At 43.3% G+C, this 24,675-nt stretch overlaps 1 protein-coding gene across 2 annotated transcripts in view; it reads left to right on the forward strand.

Moving 5' to 3' along the window:
* Window positions 1–24,675, forward strand: part of OLFM2 (olfactomedin 2) — a 445,169-nt gene that overhangs the window by 301,738 nt on the left and 118,756 nt on the right. For both annotated transcript variants that reach the window (XM_077262088.1, XM_077262087.1), the window contains exon 3: window positions 10,428–10,580. In XM_077262088.1, coding sequence (XP_077118203.1) covers window positions 10,428–10,580 — 153 coding nt within the window. The remainder of the gene's footprint in view (window positions 1–10,427; window positions 10,581–24,675) is intronic.

Below are 24,675 nucleotides of genomic sequence, written 5' to 3' on the forward strand. Positions count from 1 at the left end.
GGCTCGGCATCGGCCGACAAGACAAGAGGAGCTTGCTGTAACTTATTGGCGCTGAAGATATGGACTGGCTGCAGCCTGTGCAGATTCCTGCCTGAAAGGAGATCTATCTCAGGATACGGTACCATAGTCATAGATACCCGGGTATCCCTGTTCAGAGTTGTTAATCATTACTTTAGAGGTGTATTGAATATTAGATGTGTGTAAGTTATACTCAGTGTGCCATTCCAGGGGCTCCATTGATAACACTACATTCAATTTACACTTGTTCTTGTATTGAGTTGTTCTGTTAGGTAAATTGATTATTAGCCTGTTGGAGCCTACAGTTCTCAGGAGACCTTGGAGTGGCACAGTGACTTCAGCTGCCGCTGAATTGGTGTATCTTTGGGGGTATATCTGCCTTGGTATTCTCCATATCACCTTAGTTATTTTGCCTTTGAGTAAACAACTGTTGGAGATTTCTGCCTTAGTCTTGGTTTGTGACTCACTGGATCTTATTCGGACCTCTGGTCATTACACACTTGATCACAGACAGATTGCAGCGAGTTACATAGAAATGGGAGTAAGACCAAGTCATTTAAAATAAAAATCATTTGTAGATTGTCTATCACACCATCTATTAAGTGAGTCCAATAGAGCTGCTTCAATGGCTTGGTTTGAGTAATGATCACATTGTTAAATATGTACAACGATGTGATTGTAATGCTTTCCTTTGAAGGTGTTTTTGAGGTTGTCACAAACCCCAAATACAATGTAGTGCAGCGGTATCCACACTGTGCAATGATGAGGCAGTGACCCAGCAAAGTTTAAAGCAAAACCTGTTTTAATATCCAACTCACAGAAATACACAGCACACAATATCCTCTGGATCACAGCTGGGAAACACGCCAGTCCACCTCCGAAACCTGTTGCCGTGGCCGACTGCACCACTGTGTACACTGTGTGTGCCAGACTTTTCAGCTCTGCTTGCCTATGTTGCCTCACACAGGTGGAATCTCTGCAGAGCCTTCTGCTCTGCACACTTGCAAGACCAAACTGACACACCCAACCCTCTGCTTCAGGGGTTTATTCAAGACCAAGACCAACACTTACTTTTATTCAGCATTGCAATCACAGCTATGCTTGTGACTGCAATGCATTCCCACAGCCTCAAGATGCCTCCATGTACAACCTGGGGGGACACATAGCGACCCTCGCATGTGACACGGGTCACTGCCTCACAACAACCATCAAATTTAGTTTCAGGTACTGATGACGAATTGCCATCAGGAGTCTTAATAGGTTTTATTCATGGCCGAAAGGTATTCCTTAGAATATGATGTATGTACAATACTTTCCGGCAGTCCACTCTTCTGGCCGGCACATGTCAGCTTCCCAGCACCTAGTGAGGAAGTAAGAAATGCTGAAGAACCTTTTAAGATCTTTCAAACACTTATAGTTATAATGTTTATAATTTAAGATTGAATTTGTGGGTTAGTGTCAAGTGCATTTGTATACAGACTCTCTCTGAATAATCCAGTTAGACTCTTCAGATTGTAAAGCAAGGAGATCCCTCGTTGTCACACATGCCTACCAGATAATCCACTGTATTACCACAATTATGTAGAACCTCATAGAAGAGATGTAAGTAAGTATGACCTACTTAAACTAATGTTAGTTAAATTACCAGGAAGAGTTTAAAAATAGCAATGCAAATGATTTCCAATCTGATTTGAAAAGCAAATTAATACAAATTAGGATTATTTGCCAATCTGCAACCTTAATGACATTGGCTTCCACTTTAATATGCATTACATAGAACATACAAGACAAAACTGTATGAACATTTTTTTTAAATATACCCCCATAATCACAGTCTGATGGAAAATACCACAGATTAGAAAAAAAAAGTTATAGGCCCCAATTCATCAAAGCATTTAAGCAGCATTATCACACAAAAGCCTTAAAAAGTCTCAACATTTTTGCCTAATACAAGGCTGCACAATGAACTGGTGGTAATGGACAGAGCTGGATGGGGCATAATGACCCCTACTCAAATTCATGACAAGCAGTGGCTTTTCATATGGCACAAACTTTTGCTCCCTCATCAAGATAGGCATTAAAAATGACAATCTTGATGAATTGAGGTCAAAGTCTTTTTTTTAGCTCTGGCAGTCATATAGATAATGAATGGAGCTGTGGTGGGCATACATTTGGTTCATGAATTGTGATATCCAATTTTAGCATTCAGATCTGTCCACCATGGCAACCAATTTTCACTACTGTGACCAACATTATAGGCCCGTCATCCTGGCTGCCTCTGCCACTTACTAGGCATCACATGAGGGCTAATCGCTAGGCCTAATGCATCATAATGATATGGATCATACAATGGCATCATATCTTTGGGCTCAGTAAGCATCAGACGAGCCAAGGATGCCGAATGTAGAAGTGAAAATCAACTTTCATGGAGGACCAGACTAGAAGCACTATTCCAATTTTTCATCTCTAGTGACCACTACTCCATTTCATTGGGACAATTCAGAGCCCTGCTTTCAGGAACGGTGTAAATACCTGTGGTGGAACCCTGCACTGATGTACTGCAGAACCAGCTGTCAATTAGTGCCATGGCATACTTACAGCCACCGCTCTATGTGCTGGAAGCAGTGACTGTAATTGCTCTGGGCATGCATGCATGACCGAAAACCGTCAGCTGGTGGGACCTCAAGCGGCTCAGTAGCCAAACGAACCGTCACCTGAAGAGTTCTCCCATCGACAGATGTTATTGCCAGGGGGTTCTGGAGTGGATGTATTGGGATTTGGAACCGATCCACTACAGCCTGAAGGATGAAATTTCTGGCTGCCCTGAATCCACATATCCTGACTCAAAAAACTGGGATTCTCTTGATGTCACGGCCACAGTAAGAATCAGGGGTTGAGAGAAGTCCTTTCCGCTTAGAGAGACCTATCCTACCACTCCAAGGTGCTGGGGCTTCTCCGGTCCTTGAAAAAAAGGAGCCAGGCACTGCGGTTTCCTTTCACATGCCACTTTACTAACATGGAGCGGAGGTCTACAGTATATGGATGGCGAGAGAGATCAGATTGTCAAGGGTGGTTGGTAGGTCTCAATCGGCTAGGTCATCCTTAATATCTCCAGAAAGCCCCTTCCAGAATGTGTCACCAAAGCTTTGTTATTCCGTCTGAGATCGGACGCCAGGATGCGAAAGCATACCGCATATTTACTCCCCAGCCAATGGTTTTGAGGCATTATGTATATATTGCTTCCTATCCACTGGGGAGGTGCCTGAGCAACCTTCCTGTTACAGTCTATGTTGTGTAAGGTTGCATACCAGTACAGGTCATGCCTGCTGTATTCCAAGTACAAATCCTGCCTGCTGTACTCCAAATACAAATCCTGCCTGCTGTACTCCAAGAACAAATCCTGCTTGCTGCATTCTGAAGCAAATCCTGCTAGCTGCACTCAGACACAAACGCTGTCTCTGATATAACCTCTGCCTGCTGCTGCATCCTGGAAGTCGATAATCACTGCACTCATAACCGGAAGAATTTTGCTTCAAGTGCGCCCAAGAGAGGAGTAGGGGTGCAGACTTGCCAGCCCTCCCACTTCACCACCAACGTCGGCTTGTACAGCCACTGATCCATGCACAACGCTGCATTTCCGGACCTATTGGAGCATATTGAGCGTTCTGCACAACAGTTTTACTGTTATCCCCATTTAACATGGACATACCAATCAATATGCCTCTTTCCCTGATGGGAATGTACAAGTACGATTGTTGACGCACTAATGTAATGCAACACTGTGATCAAGGCCACGGCATGGCCGAAATGTCAAATTGCCTGTCGCTTATCACCTATAAATAAATATTTTCACTTGAAGCAAAAATCTTCCTGTTATGAGTGCAGTGATTATCGACTTTCTGTGTGTATGGGATATCTCATTCCATTCACTAGCACAGCATATCCAAGTCGTGTGACAGCCATTCGTTTCTTCTGCTGCTGCTCCATCCTGTCTGTCCTTCGAGTCCAGCTGCTGCGCGACCGGTGGTCTGCCCTGGAGTGGTACTTGGCATCCATCGGGAGTCAAATCCACTCTCACCATCAGAGGCTTTAGTGAATAGTCAGCTGATTGCTTAGTCACGTCCCTCCAGGCTCTTCATGGTCCATGGTAGAGTAGTTCCACAAACCACGATGATGACACTGATCAACAAGATCAGACAACCACTTTAAGTGATATCCTCTATCTAAACCTTTATACATTTTCTCACCATCTTAATAATACCTTACCCAACTGGCTAGATGTGAAAATGAGCCAAAATTGAGAGCTGGAAGGAGTGCAACTTTTCAACACTTCAGAAGACCGTCTTTGTTCACCAGTGTATCTAAGTAAAAGCATATTAAGACCATTCATTATTTTCTTGTCCCTCTGCCGCAACCCTCCCTCTCTCATTGTGCAACTGCTCTAGATTCCCTGACTATTTGTGTTCATACACAAAAGACGATCGCTTTTACATTGAGGTAGGTTGCATAATAGACGAGATTCCCAGCCTATGAGCATACAATGTAAAGTCCACTTCTTAGCGTTTCGATTATTTCGAATGACGGTCAAATTCTGAGAAAAACAGCGTGTGATAAAAAATGATTTCAGTTTTCATTAGGTACAGATTATATATCATTGGTAGTCCTTAAATCCAAAGACTATAGATAAGGACGGGTATTGGGAGACATCACTGAAGAGAACATTTTATGTTATTTTCATACATCATTTCATTGTGCCAATTTGAAAATGTCTACAGCTGCAAATATTTCCGGCATATCTCTATTGTCATGAGTGAGCACCTGCGCCGTTTAAAAGTTTCTTGCTGAATGAATCATAATTAATTTTCTGTTGGTTTACAGAGGATTGTGCAATGGGGGTGAATATTTACAGTATTATAAATCATCCAAGAGGAAAGAACAGTTGTTTTCACTCAGGTGGAAGAAATCTTCTCATGAGCTGCATGAGCAGAAGTGATACTCATTGAATCAAATGAATTTGAAATCTAGTGAAATTTATATTCAGCAGTTCGTAAAAAAAAAAAAAAAAGAAATGCTGATCATTGATATGAAACAGAGCTGCAGTTAAACATCGATTTTTTTTAGGTGTAATCGACGACCCTTTCTAATATTATGACTTCCTATCAAAAGTTGTTTAAATAGTCTTCTAACTAGGTTTCAAAATGGTTGGTTAAATGATATTTCATTGTAGGAGACCAGAAGAAGATGCTTCTTCTGCTTCCCTTGAGTTGGACACACTAGGATACCACCCTAACGGTGAGCTGTCTATACTATAGAGGTGTTAGAAAGGATAAGTCTGTTTTCAAATTATAATAAAATGAATATTTATTGTGAAAACCGTCATAGTTAAAATCCATTAAAATCAGAGCAAAATACAAAAACTCCTATATATTGATAGGTAAATGTATACAAATATAAGATATATCCTGATAATGAATTATAAGAAAAGCACAGTTGTGCTCAAAAGCTTACATATCCCGATAGAATTTTTGCTTTCTTGACCTTTTTTCAGAGAATATGAATGATAACACCAAAACTTTTTCTCCACTCATGGTTAGTGGTTGGGTGAAGCCATTTATCGTCAAACTACTGTGTTTCCTCTTTTTAAATCATAATGACAATCCAAAGCATCCAAATGACCCTGATCTAAAGTTCACATACCCCATTTCTTAAAGCCGTGTATTACCCCCTCTAACATCAATGACATCTTGAAGTCTTTTGTGGTAGTTGTGGATGAGGTTCTTTATTTTCTCAGATGGTAAAGCTGCCCACTCTTCTTGGAAAAAAATCCTCCAGTTCCAGTAAATTCCTGGGCTGTCTAGCATGAACTGCGAGTTTGAGATCTCCAAAGAGTGGCTCAATGATATTGAGGTCAGGAGACTGAGATGGCCACTCAAGAACCTTCACTTTGTTCTGCTGTATCCAATTACAGGTCGACTTGGCCTTGTGTTTTGGATCATTGTCATGTTGGAACATCCAAGTACGTCCCATGCACAGCTTCCGGGCTGATAAGTGCCTCCGGTATTTGCTGATAACGTGCTGCATTCATCTTTTCTTCAACTTTGACCAAGTTTCCTGTGCCTTTGTAGCTCACACATCCCCAAAACATCAGCGATCCACCTCCGTGATTTACAGTAGAAATGGTGTTCCTTTCATCATAGATCTTGTTGATCTCTCTCCAAATGTAACTTTTATGGTTGTGGCCAAAAAGTTTTGGTCTCATCACTCTAAATTACCTTGTCCGAGAAGTTTTGAGGCTCGTATCTGCGCTGTTTTGCTACCACAAAAAAAGTCAGATTTCCTATTTATTTCTTTCTTCTATTATATGATCTAGCACATCAGAGGAGAGAGAAATGGGGTCCCCGTGCCTCCCGGTACCTCTGGCACCTCCTGCATCCTCCGGGGTGTCCCCCAGCACTCAGTGTCTTCTTTCGTAAAGAAAATGACAGGAGAATGCGCAGTGCACTGGCTGAGATCTGCTGTCCGGCCCCGGCAACAATAGGAGATTTATCCTATTGGTTCATTTTGATCACAGTGATAGACCCTATTCACAGTGATTAGAATTCAAAAAAAGAGTAAGTCAAATCCCTCTTTAACATCCCCATAGCTAGGTAAAAATAATTAAAAAAAAAAGTATATACAGTGGGTAATTTTTCACTCTGTTTTATTGCAGCCATTTGGTACATTCAAAAAAGTTCATTTTTTTCTCATTAATGTACACTCTGCAACCCATCTTGACTGAAAAAAAACAGAAATGTAGAAATTTTTGTAAATGTATTAAAAAAGAAAGACTGAAATATTACATGGTTATAAGTATTCAGACACTTTGCTCAGTATTGAGTAGAAGCACCCTTTTGAGCTAGTACAGCCATGAGTCTTCTTGTAAATGATGCAACAAGTTATTCACACATGGATTTGGGGATCCTCTGCCATTCTTCCTTGCAGATCCTCTCCAGTTCTGTCAGGTTGGATGGTGAACATTGGTGAACAGCCATTTTCAGGACTCTCCAGAGATGCTCAATTGGGTTTAGGTCAGGGGTCTGGTTGAGCCAGTCAAGAATGGTCACAGAGTTGTTCTGAAGCCACTCCTTTGTTATTTTAGCAGTGTGCTTAGGGTCATTGTGTTGTTGGAAGGTGAACCTTCGACCAATCTGAGGTCCAGAGCACTCTGGAAGAGGTTTTCATCCAGGATACCTCTGTAATTGGCCACATTCATGTTTCCTTCAATGGCAACCAGTCTTCTTGTCCCTGCAGCTGAATAACACCCCCATAGCATGTTGCTCCAACCACCATGTTTCACTGTTGGAATTCTATTGGGCAGGTGATAACAGTGCCTGGTTTTCTCCACACATACAGCTTAGAATTATCTCCATAAAGGTCTATCTTCATCTCATCAGACCAGAGAACCTTATTTCTCATAGTCAGGGACTATTTCATGTGTTTTTTAGCAAACTCTATGCAGACTTTCATATGTCTTGAACTGAGGAAAGGCTTCTGTCGGGTCACTCTGCCATAAAGGCCTGACTGGTGGAGGGCTGCAGTGATAGTTGACTTTGTGGAACTTTCTCCCATGTCCCTACTGCATCTCTGAAGCTCAGCCAAGGTGATTTGGTTTTTTTTTAATCTCTCCCACCAAGGCTCTTCTCCCACGATTGCTCAATTTGGCTGGATAGCCAGGTCTAGGAAGACTTCTGGTGGTCCCCAAACTTCTTCCATTTAAGGATTATGGAGGCCAGTTTCTTTGACCTCATGATTCTCATTTGATCTGACATGCACTGTGAGCTTTGAGGTCTTATATAGACAGGTGTGTGCCTTTCCAAATCAAGTCCTATCAATTTAAACACAGGTGGGCTACAATGAAGGAGCAGAACCATCTCAAGGAGGATCACAAGGAAGAGTCCAGCATGTGACTTAAATATGAGTGTCTGAGCAAAGTGTCTGAATACTTATGACCATTATTTTTGTAATAAATATGCAAAAATGTCTACATTTCTGTTTTTTTTCAATCAAGATGCAATGCAGTGTCTATATTAATGAGAAAATAAATGACCTTTTTTAATTTATCAAATCACTGCAATGAAACAAAGAGTGAAAATTTTAAAGGGGTCTGAATGCTTTCCGTACTCACTGTATTTCCATTTTTCCAATAGAGTTAGAATTGGGGATAGGGTTAGGGTTGGGATTAGAGCTTGGATTAGGGTTGGGGCTAGGATTAGGGTTGGGTTAGAGCTAGTGTTAGGATTTGGATTGGGTTAGGGTTGGGGCTAGGGTTAGAGCTAGTATTAAGGATGGGCTAGGGTTAGGGTTGGGCTATGGTTAGGGTTGAGACTAGGATTAGGGTTGGGGCTAGAATAGTGTTGTGGCTAGGGTTAGGGTTGAGCTAGGGTTAGAGTTGGGGATAGGGTTGTGTTGGGGATAGGGTTGGGTTGTGGTTAGGGTTGTGGTTAGGGTTATGGTTAGGTTTGGGATTAGGGTTAGGGGTGTGTTGGGGTTAGGGTTGGGGTTAGGGTGCCGTTAGGGTTGGAGTTAGAATTGGGGGGTTCCACTGTTTAAGTATGTCAGGGGGTCTCCAAATGCATCATAGAGCCCACCATTGATTCCAGCCAATTTTGCATTCAAAAAGTCAAACGGTACTCCCTTCCTTCTGAGCCCTGCCATGCACCCAAACATTGGATTTCCCCAACATATGCAGTATCAACATAATCAGCAGAAACTGCACAAGAAATTTTGTGTTCCATTTTCTCCTGATACTCTTGTGAAAATAACAAAAGATTGATACCAAAGTAATTTTTTTTGTGAAAAAAGTAACATGAAGTAAAATATGACACAAAAACAGTCTCAGAATCAGTAGGATCCGCTGAAGCTTTCCAGAGCTATAACCTCATAATGAGACAGTGGTCAGAATTGTAAAAATTGGCTTGGTCATTAAATACAAAATTGGGTCTATCATTAAGGTATTAAGACTGTTACTGGCAGCCAAGCAGTGAATACTTCTATTCTGAGATGGTGAATTATCCTGCAAAAATAATTGCTTTCTTGAAAGATTCAGACTTTTTCCTTTAACATATCTTCTGAAAGATGAAAGTAGGTTTGGAGGTTGATTTTGAGCCCATCTTGAACCCGAGTATGTTCAACTAGCTCATCTTTAATAATACCAGCCCATAGAAGTACCCCACCTCCACCTTGCTGGTGTCTGAGTGGAAGTGGATTTCTGTGACGGCTACTGATCCAGCCATCAAGAGTCACTCTCATCTCATCAATCCATAAAACCTTTGAAAAATCTGTCTTCAGATATTTCTTGGCCTAGTCTTGACATTTTCACTCCTATGTCTTGTTCAGTGGTGGTCCATTTTTTGCCTGTCTTTGAGCCATGTCTCTGAGCACTAAACACCTTGCACTTCTGTACCTTGTTCAGTGGTGCTCAGGTTTTTATCCTTCCTCTCCTTGGCCATGTATGTGAGCACTGAGCACCTTGTTCTTCTGGCCTCCAGGGAGATTGCAGCTCTGAAATATGACAGCGCTGAAGGATAATGATTTTCTGGTGACTTCATATTTGACTCTTCTCAAAATCTGTGACAGTTGATGTGCTGGTTTTTTTCTCAACACATCTTTTGTGATTCTTTGACTATTTGCAACAAAATTTGAAGGTTCATTGATCGCAACCCAATATCTGAGCAATTTCAAGAGTGCTGCTTCCCTCTGTAATACTTGTAACAATTTTTGACCTTTCAGAATCAGTTCAATCTCTTTTTTGGCACATTTTGCCTGAGGAAAACAAGCTGCCTACCACTTCTGCACACCTTGAAAAATGAAGTTCTATCGTTAGGCCTCACCCTTCTCGTTACACAAATACACATCACCTGATCTGCTTCATCCAATAAGCATTCAAGTTTATATAGCTTGGAATTGGAAAATCTGCAGAAAAATGATGATGAGTTCAAAATGCTCACCTAATAAGTTTGCACACAGTGTAATGTCGACCAAATGTTTTTGCTCAATGAGGTTGCTGACCTCAATAGAGAAGTAAAACTGATAACACATGAAGTGAGGTGTTTGCTAAGAGACTAAAAATAAATGTGTACTGTAACTGAAATGGGGACATAGTCTAAGTATATTCACTTATTACGCCTTATCAAGAAAAATCATATGTCAATGGAAAAAAAAACGTAGAGGAGCAAATATGCTCTAGATAAAGGTTTTAACTTAAATGTCCTCTATGTTAATCACTTCCAACTCGTAGCGTTCCATGTATTGCCAACGTACACCCCTACCATTGCATGAGCACTAGTTTTGGAAACAAAAAAACAAAAATTGGAGACTGGATTTTATGTAGCATGATTACTTTATGAGTGTTGTCTCCTTTTTGTCTCCAGGTACAGAACATTTCACAGTCTATGGAAGTTTTAGATCTGAGAACATTTCGAGATTTGCAGTATGTGCGAAACACCGAGTCATTAATGAAAGTTCTGGATACAAAGCTGAGGACCACAGACAACCAGAGGAATATCAACACTAAAAGCTTTCAGGTATGGTACAATGCAGCATCATTACTTTCTAACATTGCTCTTACTGGAAAAATGAAGTATTCAAATACTAAATATTGTGTAGGTATAATTGTACTTCTTTGCAAAAATCATGGATGACTTAGTTACATGTAAGTTTTTAAAATTATAAATATGATGAACTCCAAAAATTACATTGAAAATGTAAAGGGTTGTCTTGTGTACTGTAGATTAAAGTGTGATCTTCTCAAGAAAGAAGTTTTTCTATAACTTTGAAGTTTTTTTAACTTATGATCTTGACATACGAAAATAAGTTTTGCTCTGAAAAGATTTAGGGTACGGCCACATTTGTAGATTTTGTTGCTGTAATTTGTGTGATGAACTGCACAGCAGCTTGACTTCCTACACCAAAATCTCAATGTGTAAACATATCCAAAGAGACACTCTTGATTTAGGAACATTTCCCCTAAGCTATTAAGAATCTGACCATTTTTCATTTTTGCTCTTTAATTTTTTCCACTACTTCTTCCAAGAGCAAAAACTTTTTTTTAATTTTCCATTGACATATCTAGATAAGGGCTTGTTTTTGCCAGGCAGGTTGTAATTTTGAATGACACAGTTATTTTTACTATATAATCTACTGAAAAACAGGAAAAATTCCAAGTAAGGTGAATTCTAACTTTGTTTCATGGGTTTTGTTTTTACGTTTTTTATTGTGTAGTAAAAATTATATTATTCTCCTAGTTAAGTACAACTACAGTGATACCGAACAAAAATTTTTTTAGTGTGTATATATTTTAATAGAATAAAATATAGAATAGAATAAAAAAAAAATCCAGAATCTTATAAAGAATTTTTTTGTTTGTGTCACCCTTTTCTGAGACCTGCAACTTTTATATTTTTCATCCATGGAGGTGAGTGAAGGCTTGTTTTTTGTGTGTGCTGAGTGTTAGTTTTTAGTAATACCATTTTGGGATAGAAACAGCATTTTGATAGTTTTTTATTGTACTCTTTTAGGGATGGGCATTTTCAATTTTTTTTTCTTTTTGGCTTTTAACATCCAGTTTAAATAATTTTATAATTTTTATAGATCAGAATTTACAAACATGACAATCCTAAATATTTTTTTTGTCATCTTTTAATTTCTTTAGTTTTGAATAGGGAGAAGGTTTGTGATTTTAAAGTTTTATATATTCTTTATACCGTATATACTTGAGCATAAGCCGAGGCCCCAAATTTTGCCACAAAAAACTGGCAAAACGTATTGACTCGATTATAAGCCTAGGGTGGGAGCTACTGGTAAATTTTAAGAACAGGTACCAATAAAAGTAAACTTAATTGAGATATCAGTAGGTTAAATATTTTTGAATATCCATATTGAATTAGGAGCCCCATATAATGCTCCATACAGTTCATGATGGGCCCCATAAGATGCTTCATATAAAATACGCCCTATATACTGCTCCATAAAGTTCATGATGGGCCCCATAAGATGATCCATACAAAAAATATGCCCCATATGCTGCTGCTGCGATTAAAAAAAAATGACATACTCACCTCTCGTCGCTGGGAGCCAGATGCCAGTGTCGGCACTGGCTCAGGCCCCCGGCACTTGTGATAATCACCTGTCCCCCGTTCCACCACCGCACACCGCTGTGTCTTCCGGCTCTCTGCAGTGACTGTTCAGGCAGAGGGCGTGCAGTAACCACGTCATTGCGCCCTCTGACCTGAAAGCCAGAGGACACGGATGACACAGCCTGGCAGTGGAACATGGACAGGTGAATATCACATGGCTCACCCTCCCCCGTCATTCTCACCCTCCTGGAGCGGTCTCTGTACTTCCCTGCATCTCCGTTGTCCCGGGGCGGCAGCTCCTTACAGTGCTGAGCGGTCACATGGTACCGCTCATTAAAGTAATGAATATGCGCTCCACACCTATGGGAGTGGAGTCGCATGCTTATTCATTACTTTAAAGAGCTGTACCATGTAACTGCTGATCACAGGAAGAGCTGCCGGCGCCGGAGACCATCTGAGAAGCAGGGAAGTGCAGAGACCGTGCCAGGAAGGGGGGAGTATGATGTGACAGACACCACTCCTGCCGCTCTCCATCCCCTGCCAACCCCCTGGGACAATGACTTGAGTAGAAGCCGAGAGGGATACTTTCAGCCTAAAAAAATGGGCTGAAAATCTCAGCTTATACTCAAGAATATATTGTATTTCTTTTATATATTTTTTTTATTTAATTTAAAAAAAAATTAAGTTGCTCTAGGGGATGTAAACCGGCATTCATTTCATTGCTCAGACTATATATTGCAACACTAATGTATTGCAATTTATGCAATACTAGATATTTCCAGCCAGCTAACGCTCGGCATGCTCATTGCTATCTAATTAACGCTGCTGGTGATTACACTAAAGTAAATAATGACAACATTCAATAGCGCTTACGCAGGTGGTAAATTAACTTAAATTGAAGTTAATAACAATAGTGTGGTGATGTGTTGGGGCGGGATTATGTGTGGTAATGTGGTGGGGGGCTGGATTATGTGTGGTGATGTAGTGGGGGGCTGGAGTATGTGTGGTGATGTGGTGGGGGGCGGGATTGTGTGTGGTAATGTGGTGTGGGGGTGGGATTATGTGTGGTAATGTGGTGGGGGCGGGATTATGTGTGGTAATGTGGTGGGGGACAGGATTATCTGTGGTAATGTGGTGGGGGCGGAATTATGTATGGTAATGGAGTGGGGGGTGGGATTATGTGTGGTAATGGGGTGGGGGGTGGGATTATGTGTGGTAATGGGGTGGGGGGTGGGATTATGTGTGGTAATGGGGTGGGGGGTGGGATTATGTGTGGTAATGGGTTGGGGGGCGGGATTATGTGTGGTAATGGGGTGGGAGGCGGGATTATGTGTGGTAATGGTGTGGAGGGTGGGATTATGTGTGGTAATGGCATGGGGGGGCGGGATTATGTGTGGTGATGTGTTGGGGGGTGGGATTGTGTGTGGTGATGTGGTGGAGGGGCGGGATTATGTGTGTCAATGTGGTGGGGGGGCTGGATTATGTATGGTAATGTGGTGGGGGCAGGATTATATGTGGTAATGTGGTGGGGGGCGGGATTATGTGTGGTGATGGGGTGGGGGGGCAAGATTATGTGTGGTAATGTGGTGGGGGGCGGGATTATGTGTGGTGATGGGGTTGGGGGAGGGATTATGTGTGGTGATGTAGTGGGGGGGCTGGATTATGTGTGGTGATGTGGTGGGGGCGAGATTATGTGTGGTGATGTGGTGGGGGGTGGGATTATGTGTGGTTATGTGGTGGGGGAGCGGGATTTGTGGGGGGCAGGATTGTGTGTGGTGATGTGGTGTGGATTGCATGTGGTAATGTTGTGGGGGGCAGGATTATGTGTGGTAATGTGGTGGGGGGCGGTATTGCGTGTGGTGATGTGGTGGGGGGTGGGATTATGTGTGGTAATGTGGTGGGGGGCGTAATTATGTGTGGTAATGTGGTGGGGGGCTGGATTATATGTGGTAATATGGTGGGGGGGCGGGATTGTGTGTGGTAATGTGGTGGAGGGCGGTATTGTGTGTGGTAATGTGGCGGGGGGCGGGATTATGTGTGGTAATGTGGTGGGGGCGGGATTATATGTGGTAATGTGGTGGGGGGCGGGATTTTGTGTGGTAATGTGGTGGGGGGCGGAATTGTGTGTGGTAATGTGGTGGAGGGGCGGGATTGTGTGTGGTAATGGGGTGGGGGGTGGAATTATGTGTGGTGATGTGTGGGGGTGGAGCTACTGTGCAGGGGGTGGGATTAGCGAGTAATCACAATGCCTCTTATATATATAGATTAAGTGTAACTGAAAAAGCAGAGCACTTGAGAAAGATACACGCAAAATGTTTGTCAGGGCAGTGTTGGTGTTAGGTTTGGCAGATTGCACCAAATAAAAATAAATGACAAATAAGGTGCAATCGCAACCCGGAGTCCACCGTACAGTAAACTGCTGCTAGTGTGAACAAAGATGGATAAAAAACTAGTGAAGATTCCTCCTTAAACACACTGAGTTAACTCCACACAGTTTGAATGGAACGCAGAAAACCAAACCCAGATACTACTCAGAGATGCACAGGGCGAAGAGTACCAACTCAGCTAACCATCGAGGGGTACAGGGACAGTAAGTACCCGCTCAGCTAGCCACAGAGGGGTACAGGGACAGTAAGTACCAGCTCAGCTAACCACTGAGGGGTACAGGGAAAATAGGAATTGTGCAATATCCCATTAAAACCACTGCAAAAGAACACGTTTGTTGAACTTGCTCTGTGGTGCAATACCCTGTTAACCCCACAGGGAAGTATAGCATACATACGGGATGGAAACGGATAACAAAACCTCACAGTCAGTGGGAACAGGCAGCAAAGCTCCTCTCCGGAGGTGACAGAATTCTAAGGCACAGGGCCAGCCCTGAACACATGCTGACACAAATCACTGTCATCCCACTGGTAGCTGCTACCGTGCTAAACACACAAAACTCACAGAAAGAACGGTAGCATATACACCCACACATACACCAAACACAAGTGACACTAGCACGCCCACGTGCTTGGCTGAAAGCCCTTTAGTGTATGTGCACACGTATTCCTGAGGTCTGCGTTTTTTTGTGAAAACCGCAGGTAAAAGGCACTGCTTTTTACCTGCAGATTTCCTGTGGAATTATCGCGGATTTACCGTGGTTTTTGTGCGGATTGAACTGCGGTTTTACACCTGCGGTTTTCTATTATGGAGCAGGTGTAAAACCACTGCGGATTCCACACACAGAATTGACATGCTGCGGAATGTAAACCGCTGCGTTTCCGCGTGTTTTTTTCTGCTGCATGTGCACTGCGGATTGCGTTTCCCATAGGATTACATTGTACTGTAAATGCATGGGAAACTGCTGCAGACCCGCAGCTGCAGAAACGCAGCAAAATCCGCAGCATGTGAACATAGCCTTATGCGCCAGGCTCCATCCCAAACACTCACGCCCAGTCAGGTGGGACGTCGCCCATGGGCCAATCCAGAGCTGCCACATCACCCTAGCAGCAAGCATCCGAGCACCAATGATAAGGTGCCACATCACAGACATGCTCAGTAAGGTGATTTCTGGACATAGACTAAAGAGAATGGGGCTGCCTCTGTATACCCCTGGTTACCATAGACTTTAGCTGGAGAGCCAGCAGTAACCACATGTATAACAGTAGCCTGAGCAAGATGCTGGGACCAATGTCTGCCTTAAGCAGCAGACCGAGTGGCCGGACTTGAATGGAAGACCAGAGCAACAAACAGTGCCTGCAATACAATCCACATGGCAGGGAAATCCTGGCCTCTAACAGTTGATCGGCTCTTTTCTATCTATTATTTAAATTAATCATTTTTAACCCCTTCGTGACATGCGCCGTACTAGTACGGCGCTGCCGGCACTGCATTAGTGCCAGCCGCAGTACTAGTACGGCGCCCCGATCACCGCGGTCTCACGCTGAGCGCCGCGGTGATCGGGTGCGGGTGTCAGCTGTATATGACAGCTGACACCCCGCAGCAATGCCCACGATCGGCGCTGTCGCCGATCGCGGGCATTTAACCCCTCTGATGCCGCTGTCAATAGTGACAGCGGCATAGAGGGGGATCGCGCAGGGACGGGGGCTCCCTGCGCTCTCCCACCGGAGCAGCGCGATGAGATCGCACTGCTCCGGTGACCTGGAAGGAGTCCCCGGATCCAAGATGGCCGCGGGACTCCTTCCGGGTCATAAGATGACCCTGCTTGCCGGCGTCTGCTGAGAATCCTCATAGCAGGCGCCGGCAAGCCTCTGTTACGTGCCTGTCACATCGGTGATCAGACCGAGTGCTATGCACACGGTCTGATCACCGATCTGTGATGTCCCCTCCTGGGACAAAGTAAAAAAGTAAAAAAAAAATTTTTCCAAATGTGTAAAAAAAAAAAAAAAAAAAATTCCTAAATAAAGAAAAAAAAAATAAATATATTCCCATAAATACATTTCTTTATCTAAATAAAAAAAACACCACACAATAAAAGTACACATATTTAGTATCGCCGCGTCCGTAACAACCCCACCTATAAAACTATATCACTAGTTAACCCCTTCAGTGAACACCGTAAAAAAAAAAAAAAAAAAACGAGGCAAAAAACAACGCTTTATTCTCATACCGCCAAACAAAAAGTGGAATAACACGCGATCAAAAAGACGGATATAAATAACCATGGTACCGCTGAAAACGTCATCTTGTCCCGCAAAAAAAAAGCCACCATACAGCATCATCAGCAGAAAAATAAAAAAGTTATAGCTCTCAGAATAAAGCGATGCAAAAACAATTATTTTTTTATATAAAATAGTTTTTATTGTGTAAAAGCGCCAAAACATAAAAAAATTATATAAATGAGGTATCGCTGTAATCGTACTGACCCGAAGAATAAAACTGCTTTATCCTTTTTACCAAGCGCAGAACGGTATAAACGCCCCCCCTAAAAGAATTTCAGGAATTGCTGGTTTTTGTTCATTCCGCCTCCCAAAAATCGGAATAAAAAGCGATCAAAAAATGTCATGTACCCAAAAATGGTACCAGCAAAAACGTCAACTCGTCCCGCAAAAAACAAGATCTCACATGACTCTGTGGACCAAAATATGGAAAAATTATAGCTCTCAAAATGTGGTGATGCAAAAACTATTGTTTGCAATAAAAAGCGTCTTTTAGTGTGTGACGGCTGCCAATCATAAAAATCCGCCCAAAAAACGCTATATAAGTAAATCAAATCCCCCTTCATCACCCCCTTAGTTAGGAAAAATAATAAAATTTTAAAAAATATATTTATTTCCATTTTCCCGTTAGGCTACTTTCACACTAGCGTCGGTACGGGGCCGTCGCGCTGCGTCGGCCCGACATACCGACGCATACTGTGCAAGCGCCGCACAACGGGGGCAGCGGATGCTGTTTTTCCACGCATCCGCTGCCCCATTGTGAGGTGCGGGGAGGTGGGGGCGGAGTTCCAGCCGCGCATGCGCGGTCGGAAATGGTGGACCGTCGGCACAAAAAAAGTTACATGTAACGTTTGTTGCTGCCGGCTGTCCGCCACAACACGACGCAACCGTCGCACGACGCTTGCGACGTGTGTCAATACGTCGCTAATGTTAGTCTATGGGGAAAAAACGCATCCTGCAGATGACTTTGCAGGATGCGTTTTTTCGCCAAAACGTCGCATTGCGACGTATGCAAAAAAACGCTAGTGTGAAAGTAGCGCTAGGGTTAGGACTAGGGTTAGGGTTGGGGTTAGGGTTTCAGTTAGAATTGGGGAGTTTTCACTGTTTAGGCACATCAGGGGCTCTCCAAACGCGACATGGCGTCCGATCTCAACGCGTTTGTTTGCGTTAAAAACGCATGCGTTTTTATAGAAAAAAAACAGAACACACTGAAAAGTCACCCACCACCATCAAGGTGATAAAGGGATCCAAACCCTAACCCTACCCCTAAACTCATCCCTAACCGTTTAATGAACATTTTCTGACAGTCATAGTGCCACGTATTTCAGTGCCACGTATTTCAGTGCCACGTATTTCAGTGCCACGTATTTCAGTGCCACGATATTTCAGTGCCACGATATTTCAGTGCCACGTATTTAAGTGCCACGGTATTTCAGTGAAATACGTGGCACTGAAATATCGTGGCATTTACGTGAAATACGTGGCACTTAAATACGTGGCACTTAAATACGTGGCACTTAAATACGTGGCACTTAAATACGTGGCACTTAAATACGTGGCACTTATATACGTGGCACTTATATACGTGGCACTTATATACGTGGCACTTATATACGTGGCACTTAAATATCGTGACATGTACATGAAATACGTGGCACTGAAATACGTGGCACTTATATACGTGGCACTTATATACGTGGCACTTATATACGTGGCACTTATATACGTGGCACTTATATACGTGGCACTTATATACGTGGCACTTATATACGTGGCCACTGAAATATCGTGGCACTTATATACGTATATACGTATATAAACGTATTTCAGTGCCACGTATTTCAGTGCCACGTATTTCAGGTTAGGGGTAGGGGTAGGGTTAGGGGTAGGGTTAGGGTTTTTTGGTTTTTTCTTGTTTTCTTGTGTTTTTCTATAAAAACGCATGCGTCTAAAAAAACGCATGCGTTTTACCGCGATTACATGCGTTTTTTCACACAAGTGTGAAACCAGCCTTATCCTTGGAAAAATAAAAACATGGGGGCTAAAATATAATTTTCGTGGAAAAAAATATATTTTTTATTTTCGCGGCTCTGCGTTATAAACTGTAGTGAAGCACTTGGGGGTTCAAAGTTCTCACAACACATCTAGATAAGTTCCGTGGGGGGTCTAGTTTCCAATATGGGGTCACTTGTGGGGGGTTTCTACTGTTTAGGTACATCAGGGGCTCTGCAAATGCAACATGACACCTGCAGACCAATCCATCTAAGTCTGCATTTCAAACGGCGCTCCTTCCCTTCCGAGCTCTGCCGTGCGCCCAAACAGTGGTTCCCCCCAATGTATGGGGTATCAGCGTACTCAGGACAAATTGGACAATAACTTTTGTGGTCCAATTTCTCCTGTTACCCTTGGGGGAAAAAAAATTGCGGGCTAAAACATCATTTTGTGGAAAGAAAAAATGATTTTTTGATTTTCACAGCGCTACATTCTAAACTTTAGTGAAACAACTGGGGGTTAAAAGTGCTCACCACACATCTAAATAAGTTCCTTAGGGGGTCTTCTTTCCAAAATGGTGTCACTTGTGGGGGTTTCCACTGTTTAGGCACGTCAGGGGCTCTCCAAACACGACATGGGTTCCGATCTCAATTCCAGCCAATTTTGCATTGAAAAGTCAAATGGCGCTCCTTCCCTTCCGAGCTCTGCCATGCGCCCAAACAGTGGTTTATCCCCATATATGAAGTATCAGCGTACTCAGGACAAATTGCACAACAACTTTTGGCATCCAATTTATCCTGCTACCCTTGGGAAAATAAAAAATTTGGGGCAAAAAGATCATTTTTTGTGAAAATTAATATTAATTTTTTTTTACGGCTCTACATTATAAACTTCTGTGAAGCACTTGGAGGTTCAAAGTGCTCACCACACATCTAGATAAGTTCCTTAGGGGGTCTTCTTTCCAAAATGGTGTCACTTGTGGGGGTTTCCACTGTTTAGGCACGTCAGGGGCTCTCCAAACACGACATGGGTTCCGATCTCAATTCCAGCCAATTTTGCATTGAAAAGTCAAATGGCGCTCCTTCCCTTCCGAGCTCTGCCATGCGCCCAAACAGTGGTTTATCCCCATATATGAAGTATCAGCGTACTCAGGACAAATTGCACAACAACTTTTGGCATCCAATTTATCCTGCTACCCTTGGGAAAATAAAAAATTTGGGGCAAAAAGATCATTTTTTGTGAAAATTAATATTAATTTTTTTTTACGGCTCTACATTATAAACTTCTGTGAAGCACTTGGAGGTTCAAAGTGCTCACCACACATCTAGATAAGTTCCTTAGGGGGTCTTCTTTCCAAAATGGTGTCACTTGTGGGGGTTTCCACTGTTTAGGCACGTCAGGGGCTCTCCAAACACGACATGGGTTCCGATCTCAATTCCAGCCAATTTTGCATTGAAAAGTCAAATGGCGCTCCTTCCCTTCCGAGCTCTGCCATGCGCCCAAACAGTGGTTTACCCCCACATATGGGGTATCAGCGTACTCAGGACAAATTGCACAACAACTTTTGGGGTCCAATTTATCCTGCTACCCTTGGGAAAATAAAAAATTTGGGGCAAAAAGATCATTTTTTGTGAAAATTAATATTAATTTTTTTTACGGCTCTACATTATAAACTTCTGTGAAGCACTTGGAGGTTCAAAGTGCTCACCACACATCTAGATTAGTTCCTTAGAGGGTCTACTTTCCAAAATGGTGTCACTTGTGGGGGTTTCCACTGTTTAGGCACGTCAGGGGCTCTCCAATCGCGACATGGGCTCCGATCTCAATTCCAGCAAATCTTGCATTGAAAAGTCAAATGGCGCTCCTTCCCTTCCGAGCTCTGCCATGTGCCCAATCAATGGTTTACCCCAACATGTGGGGTATCGGCGTACTCAGGACAAATTGTACAACGACTTTTTTGGTCCAATTTCTCCTGTTACCCTTGGTAAAATAAAACAAATTGGATCTGAAGTAAAAATTTTGTGAAAAAAAAGTTAAATGTTCAATTTTTTTTAAACATTCCAAAAATTCCTGTGAAGCACCTGAAGGGTTAATAAACTTTTTGAATGTGGTTTAGAGTACCTTGAGGGGTGCAGTTTTTAGAATGGTGTCACTTTTGGACATTTTCTGTCATATAGACCCCTCAAAGTCACTTCAAGTGTGAGGTGGTCCGTAAAAAAAATGGTTTTGCAAATTTTGTTGCAAAAATGAGAAATCGCTGGTCAACTTTTAACCCTTATAACTCCCTAACAAAAAAAAATTATGTTTCCAAAATTGTGCTGATGTGAAGCAGACATGTGGGAAATGTTGTTTATTAACTATATTATGTGATATAACTCTCTAATTTAAGGGCATAAAAACGAAAAATTTGAAAATTGCTAAATTTTCATAATTTTCGACAAATTTCTGTTTTTTTCACAAATAAATGCAAGTCATATCGAAGAAGTTTTACCACTATCATAAAGTACAATATGTCACGAGAAAACAATCTCAGAATCACCAGGATCCGTTGAAGCGTTTCAGAGTTATGACCTCATAAAGTGACAGTGGTCAGAATTGTAAAAATTGGCCGTGTCACTTAGGTGAAAACAGGCTTTGGGGTGAAGGGGTTAAAAAATGGTGTGTGTTTCCCCCACATTGTCGACAATCAGCCAAGATAAAGCAGACAGCTGGGGGCTGGTATTCTCAGAATAATAAGGGACCATGGATATTGCCCGCCCCTCAGCCATAAAATAACAGTCCACAGCCACTCAGAAAAGGTGTATCTACAGTGCCTTGCGAAAGTATTTGGCCCCCTGGAACTTTTCAACCTTTTCCCACCTAGCATGCTTCAAACATAAAGATACCAAATGTAAATGTTTGGTGAAAGATCAAGAAGTGGAATACAATTGTTAAGATGAACAAAGTTTATTGGTTATTTAAATTTTTGTGGAAATTCAAAAACTGAAAATTGGGGCGTGCAATATTATTCAGCCCCTTTAACTTAATACTTTGTTGCGCCACCTTTTGCTGCCATTATAGCTGCAAGTCACTTGAGGTATATCTCTATCAGTTTTGTACATCGAGAGACTGAAATTCTTGCCCATTGTAACAACTCTGCTGGCGTCACGGCATGGCCTCTCATCTCTCACACTATCTTACCCACAGCTCCAGGTCATGATGTAGTTTCTGTTTCTTGCCAGCTCCATATCTGTGCCTCTGCTCTCTGCATGCTTCCTGGCTGTGTGCATAGGGGGGCGGCACCTGAACTCTCTGGTTCTTACAGGAATCAGGTGCACCTGTCTAATCTGTTCCTGACCAATTACCAGGAGGAATCCAGTATTTAGTGCAGCTTCACCCAGTGGACTGGGTCTGTGCAATGTGTAAACTCAGTTAATGTTTAGCTTCTGAGTTGCCAGGCCTTGCTCTGTGTTCCTCCAACTCTGGAGGCTCTAATTTTAGCTTTGCTTTGTTCTTGTTGGTCTGCCCTCCAGGAGGCTGTATATGCTGGTCTCTGTGTCTGTGTCCTTGCTTTGCCTTGTTTAGGTTTGTCCGCCCTCCAGGAGGCAGAATATCCTGGTCCCTGTGTCTTTGTTCTTGCACCTTGTCTTGTTCCATTACCTTGTCTGAACTTTGTCCTACCTCTGTCTCCTTGTCTGTGGCTTCCTTCCCTGCTGTGTCTTTCCTTGCGTCCTTTCTGTTTGCTTATGCTCTGCACTCTTGCGGCTCTTGTGACTTTGCCTGTGCTCCGCTCTCTTGCAGCTTTACCTCTCCCCGCACTCCTGTGGCTCTGCTCAGTTATACTCTGCTCTGCTCCTGTTGCTGCAGGAATCTCTTGCTGCAGCCCCTCTCCACATTCCTTTTGGCTCCACTCTGCTTAGCTTCTGCAGAAATCTCTTGCTGCAGCTTCTCTCCGCATTCCTTGGGGCTCCGCTCTGCCTAGCTTCTGCAGAAATCTCTTGCTGCAGCTCCTCACCGCATTCCTTGTGGTTCCGCTCTGCTTAGCTTCTGCTGCTGCAGTAATCTCTTGCTGTAGCCCCTCTCCGCATTCCTTGTGGCTCCGTTCTGCTTAGCTTCTGCTGCTGCAGTAATCTCTTGCTGCAGCTCCTCTCTGCATTCCTTCCGGTTCCACTCTGCTTAGCTTTTGTTGCTGCACTATCTCTTGCTGCTCTTCTGCTCCTATCTGCAGCCTTGCACTTCTCTTCCTGTGTGAACAGGTCACAACCTGTTCCTTCATACTCCTTTCCTTCCAGCTTGCATCCATACCTGCACCTCTTGTGTGAACAGGTCCAAACCTGTTCCTTCATACACCACACCAGCCAGCAATGTGTCTTTGCTGTTCCTGCCAATCCTGTGTCTCTGCCGTTCCTGCCAGCCCTGTGTCTCTGCCATTCCTGCCAGCCCTGTGTCTCTGCCGTTCCTGCCAGCCCTGTGTCTCTGCCATTCCTGCCAGCCCTATGTCTCTGCCAGCCCTGTGTCTCAGGTGTGCCAGCCAACTCGTCTGAGTTTCATCCATGCTCATCTGCCAGTCCTGCTTGATGCCCGCACCTGTCCTAGTGTTCCTGTTCTCCATGTGGGATCAGCAGCCACAGCCAGACACCACCCTGGAGTAGCACCTGGCAGCTGTCTGCCGCACAAGTCTGACCTCACCATCAGAGGATCCAGCGAAGACCAAGGCAGCTGTCATAGTTACACCCCTTCCAGGGTAGTCTGGTTTGTGGCACAGTGGGGCCCCCTGAGCTCACGCCCACCAGTCAGGGTGTGAGCGTGACACCCATTCTTCCTTGGCAAACAACTCGAGCTCAGTGAGGTTTGATGGAGATCGTTTGTGAACAGCAGTTTTCAACTCTTTCCACAGATTCTCGATTGGATGAGGTCTGGACTTTGACTTGACCATTCCAGCACCTGGATACATTTATTTGTGAACCATTCCATTGTAGATTTTGCTTTATGTTTGGGATCATTGTCTTGTTGGAAGATAAAGCTCTGTCCCAGTCTCAGGTCTTTCGCAGACTCCAACAGGTTTTCTTCAAGAATGGTCCTGTATTTGTAACCATCCATCTTCCCATCAATTTCAACCATCTTCCCTGTCCCTGCTGAAAAAAAGCAGGCTCAAACCATGATGCTGTCACCACCATGTTTGACAGAGGGGATGGTGTGTTCAGGGTGATGAGCTGTGTTGTCTTTACGCCAAACATATCGTTTGGCATTGTTGCCAAAAAGTTTATTTTTGGTTTCATCTGACCAGACCACCTTCTTCCACATGTTTGGTGTGTTTCCCAAGTGGCTTGTTGCAAACTTTAAACAACACTTTTTATGGATATCTTTGAGAATTTGGTGTTCTTCTTGCCATTCTTCCATGAAGGCCAGATTTGTGCACTGTATGACTGATTGTTGTCCTGTGAACAGACTGTCCCACCTCAGCTGTAGATCTCTGCAGTTCATCCAGAGTGATCATGGGCCTCTTGGCTGCATCTCTGATCAGTCTTCTCCTTGTTTGAGATGAAAGTTTAGAGGGACGCTATTTTTAGGCTGAGGTGCCAACATCCATGACCACTTACCAGCCTGAGAATACCAGCCCCCAGTTGTCTGCTTTAGCAAGACTGTGTTAGGTGTCTAGTTCCCGCCGCCGCACAGGGGGTATCTCGAACTATCTCCGCTGCGGTCTCTCATTCTCCTCCAGCCGCAGTGGAGCCTGCTCAGCAGAGATGTTGGTCCCAGCTTCTGGCTCAAGCTGATACTGTGCGGCTGGTTATTGCTGTCCTTCCAGGCTCAGCCATTGTTTCCAGTACTGATCAGCGGCGAGCAGGCGTCCCTGGGACTAAGTCCTGCTTTTCTTCTTCTGAGCATGCCCAAGGGACGACCTTGGA

This window comes from Ranitomeya variabilis, chromosome 5 (genome assembly GCF_051348905.1).
Source record: "Ranitomeya variabilis isolate aRanVar5 chromosome 5, aRanVar5.hap1, whole genome shotgun sequence".
Lineage (NCBI taxonomy): Eukaryota > Metazoa > Chordata > Amphibia > Anura > Dendrobatidae > Ranitomeya > Ranitomeya variabilis.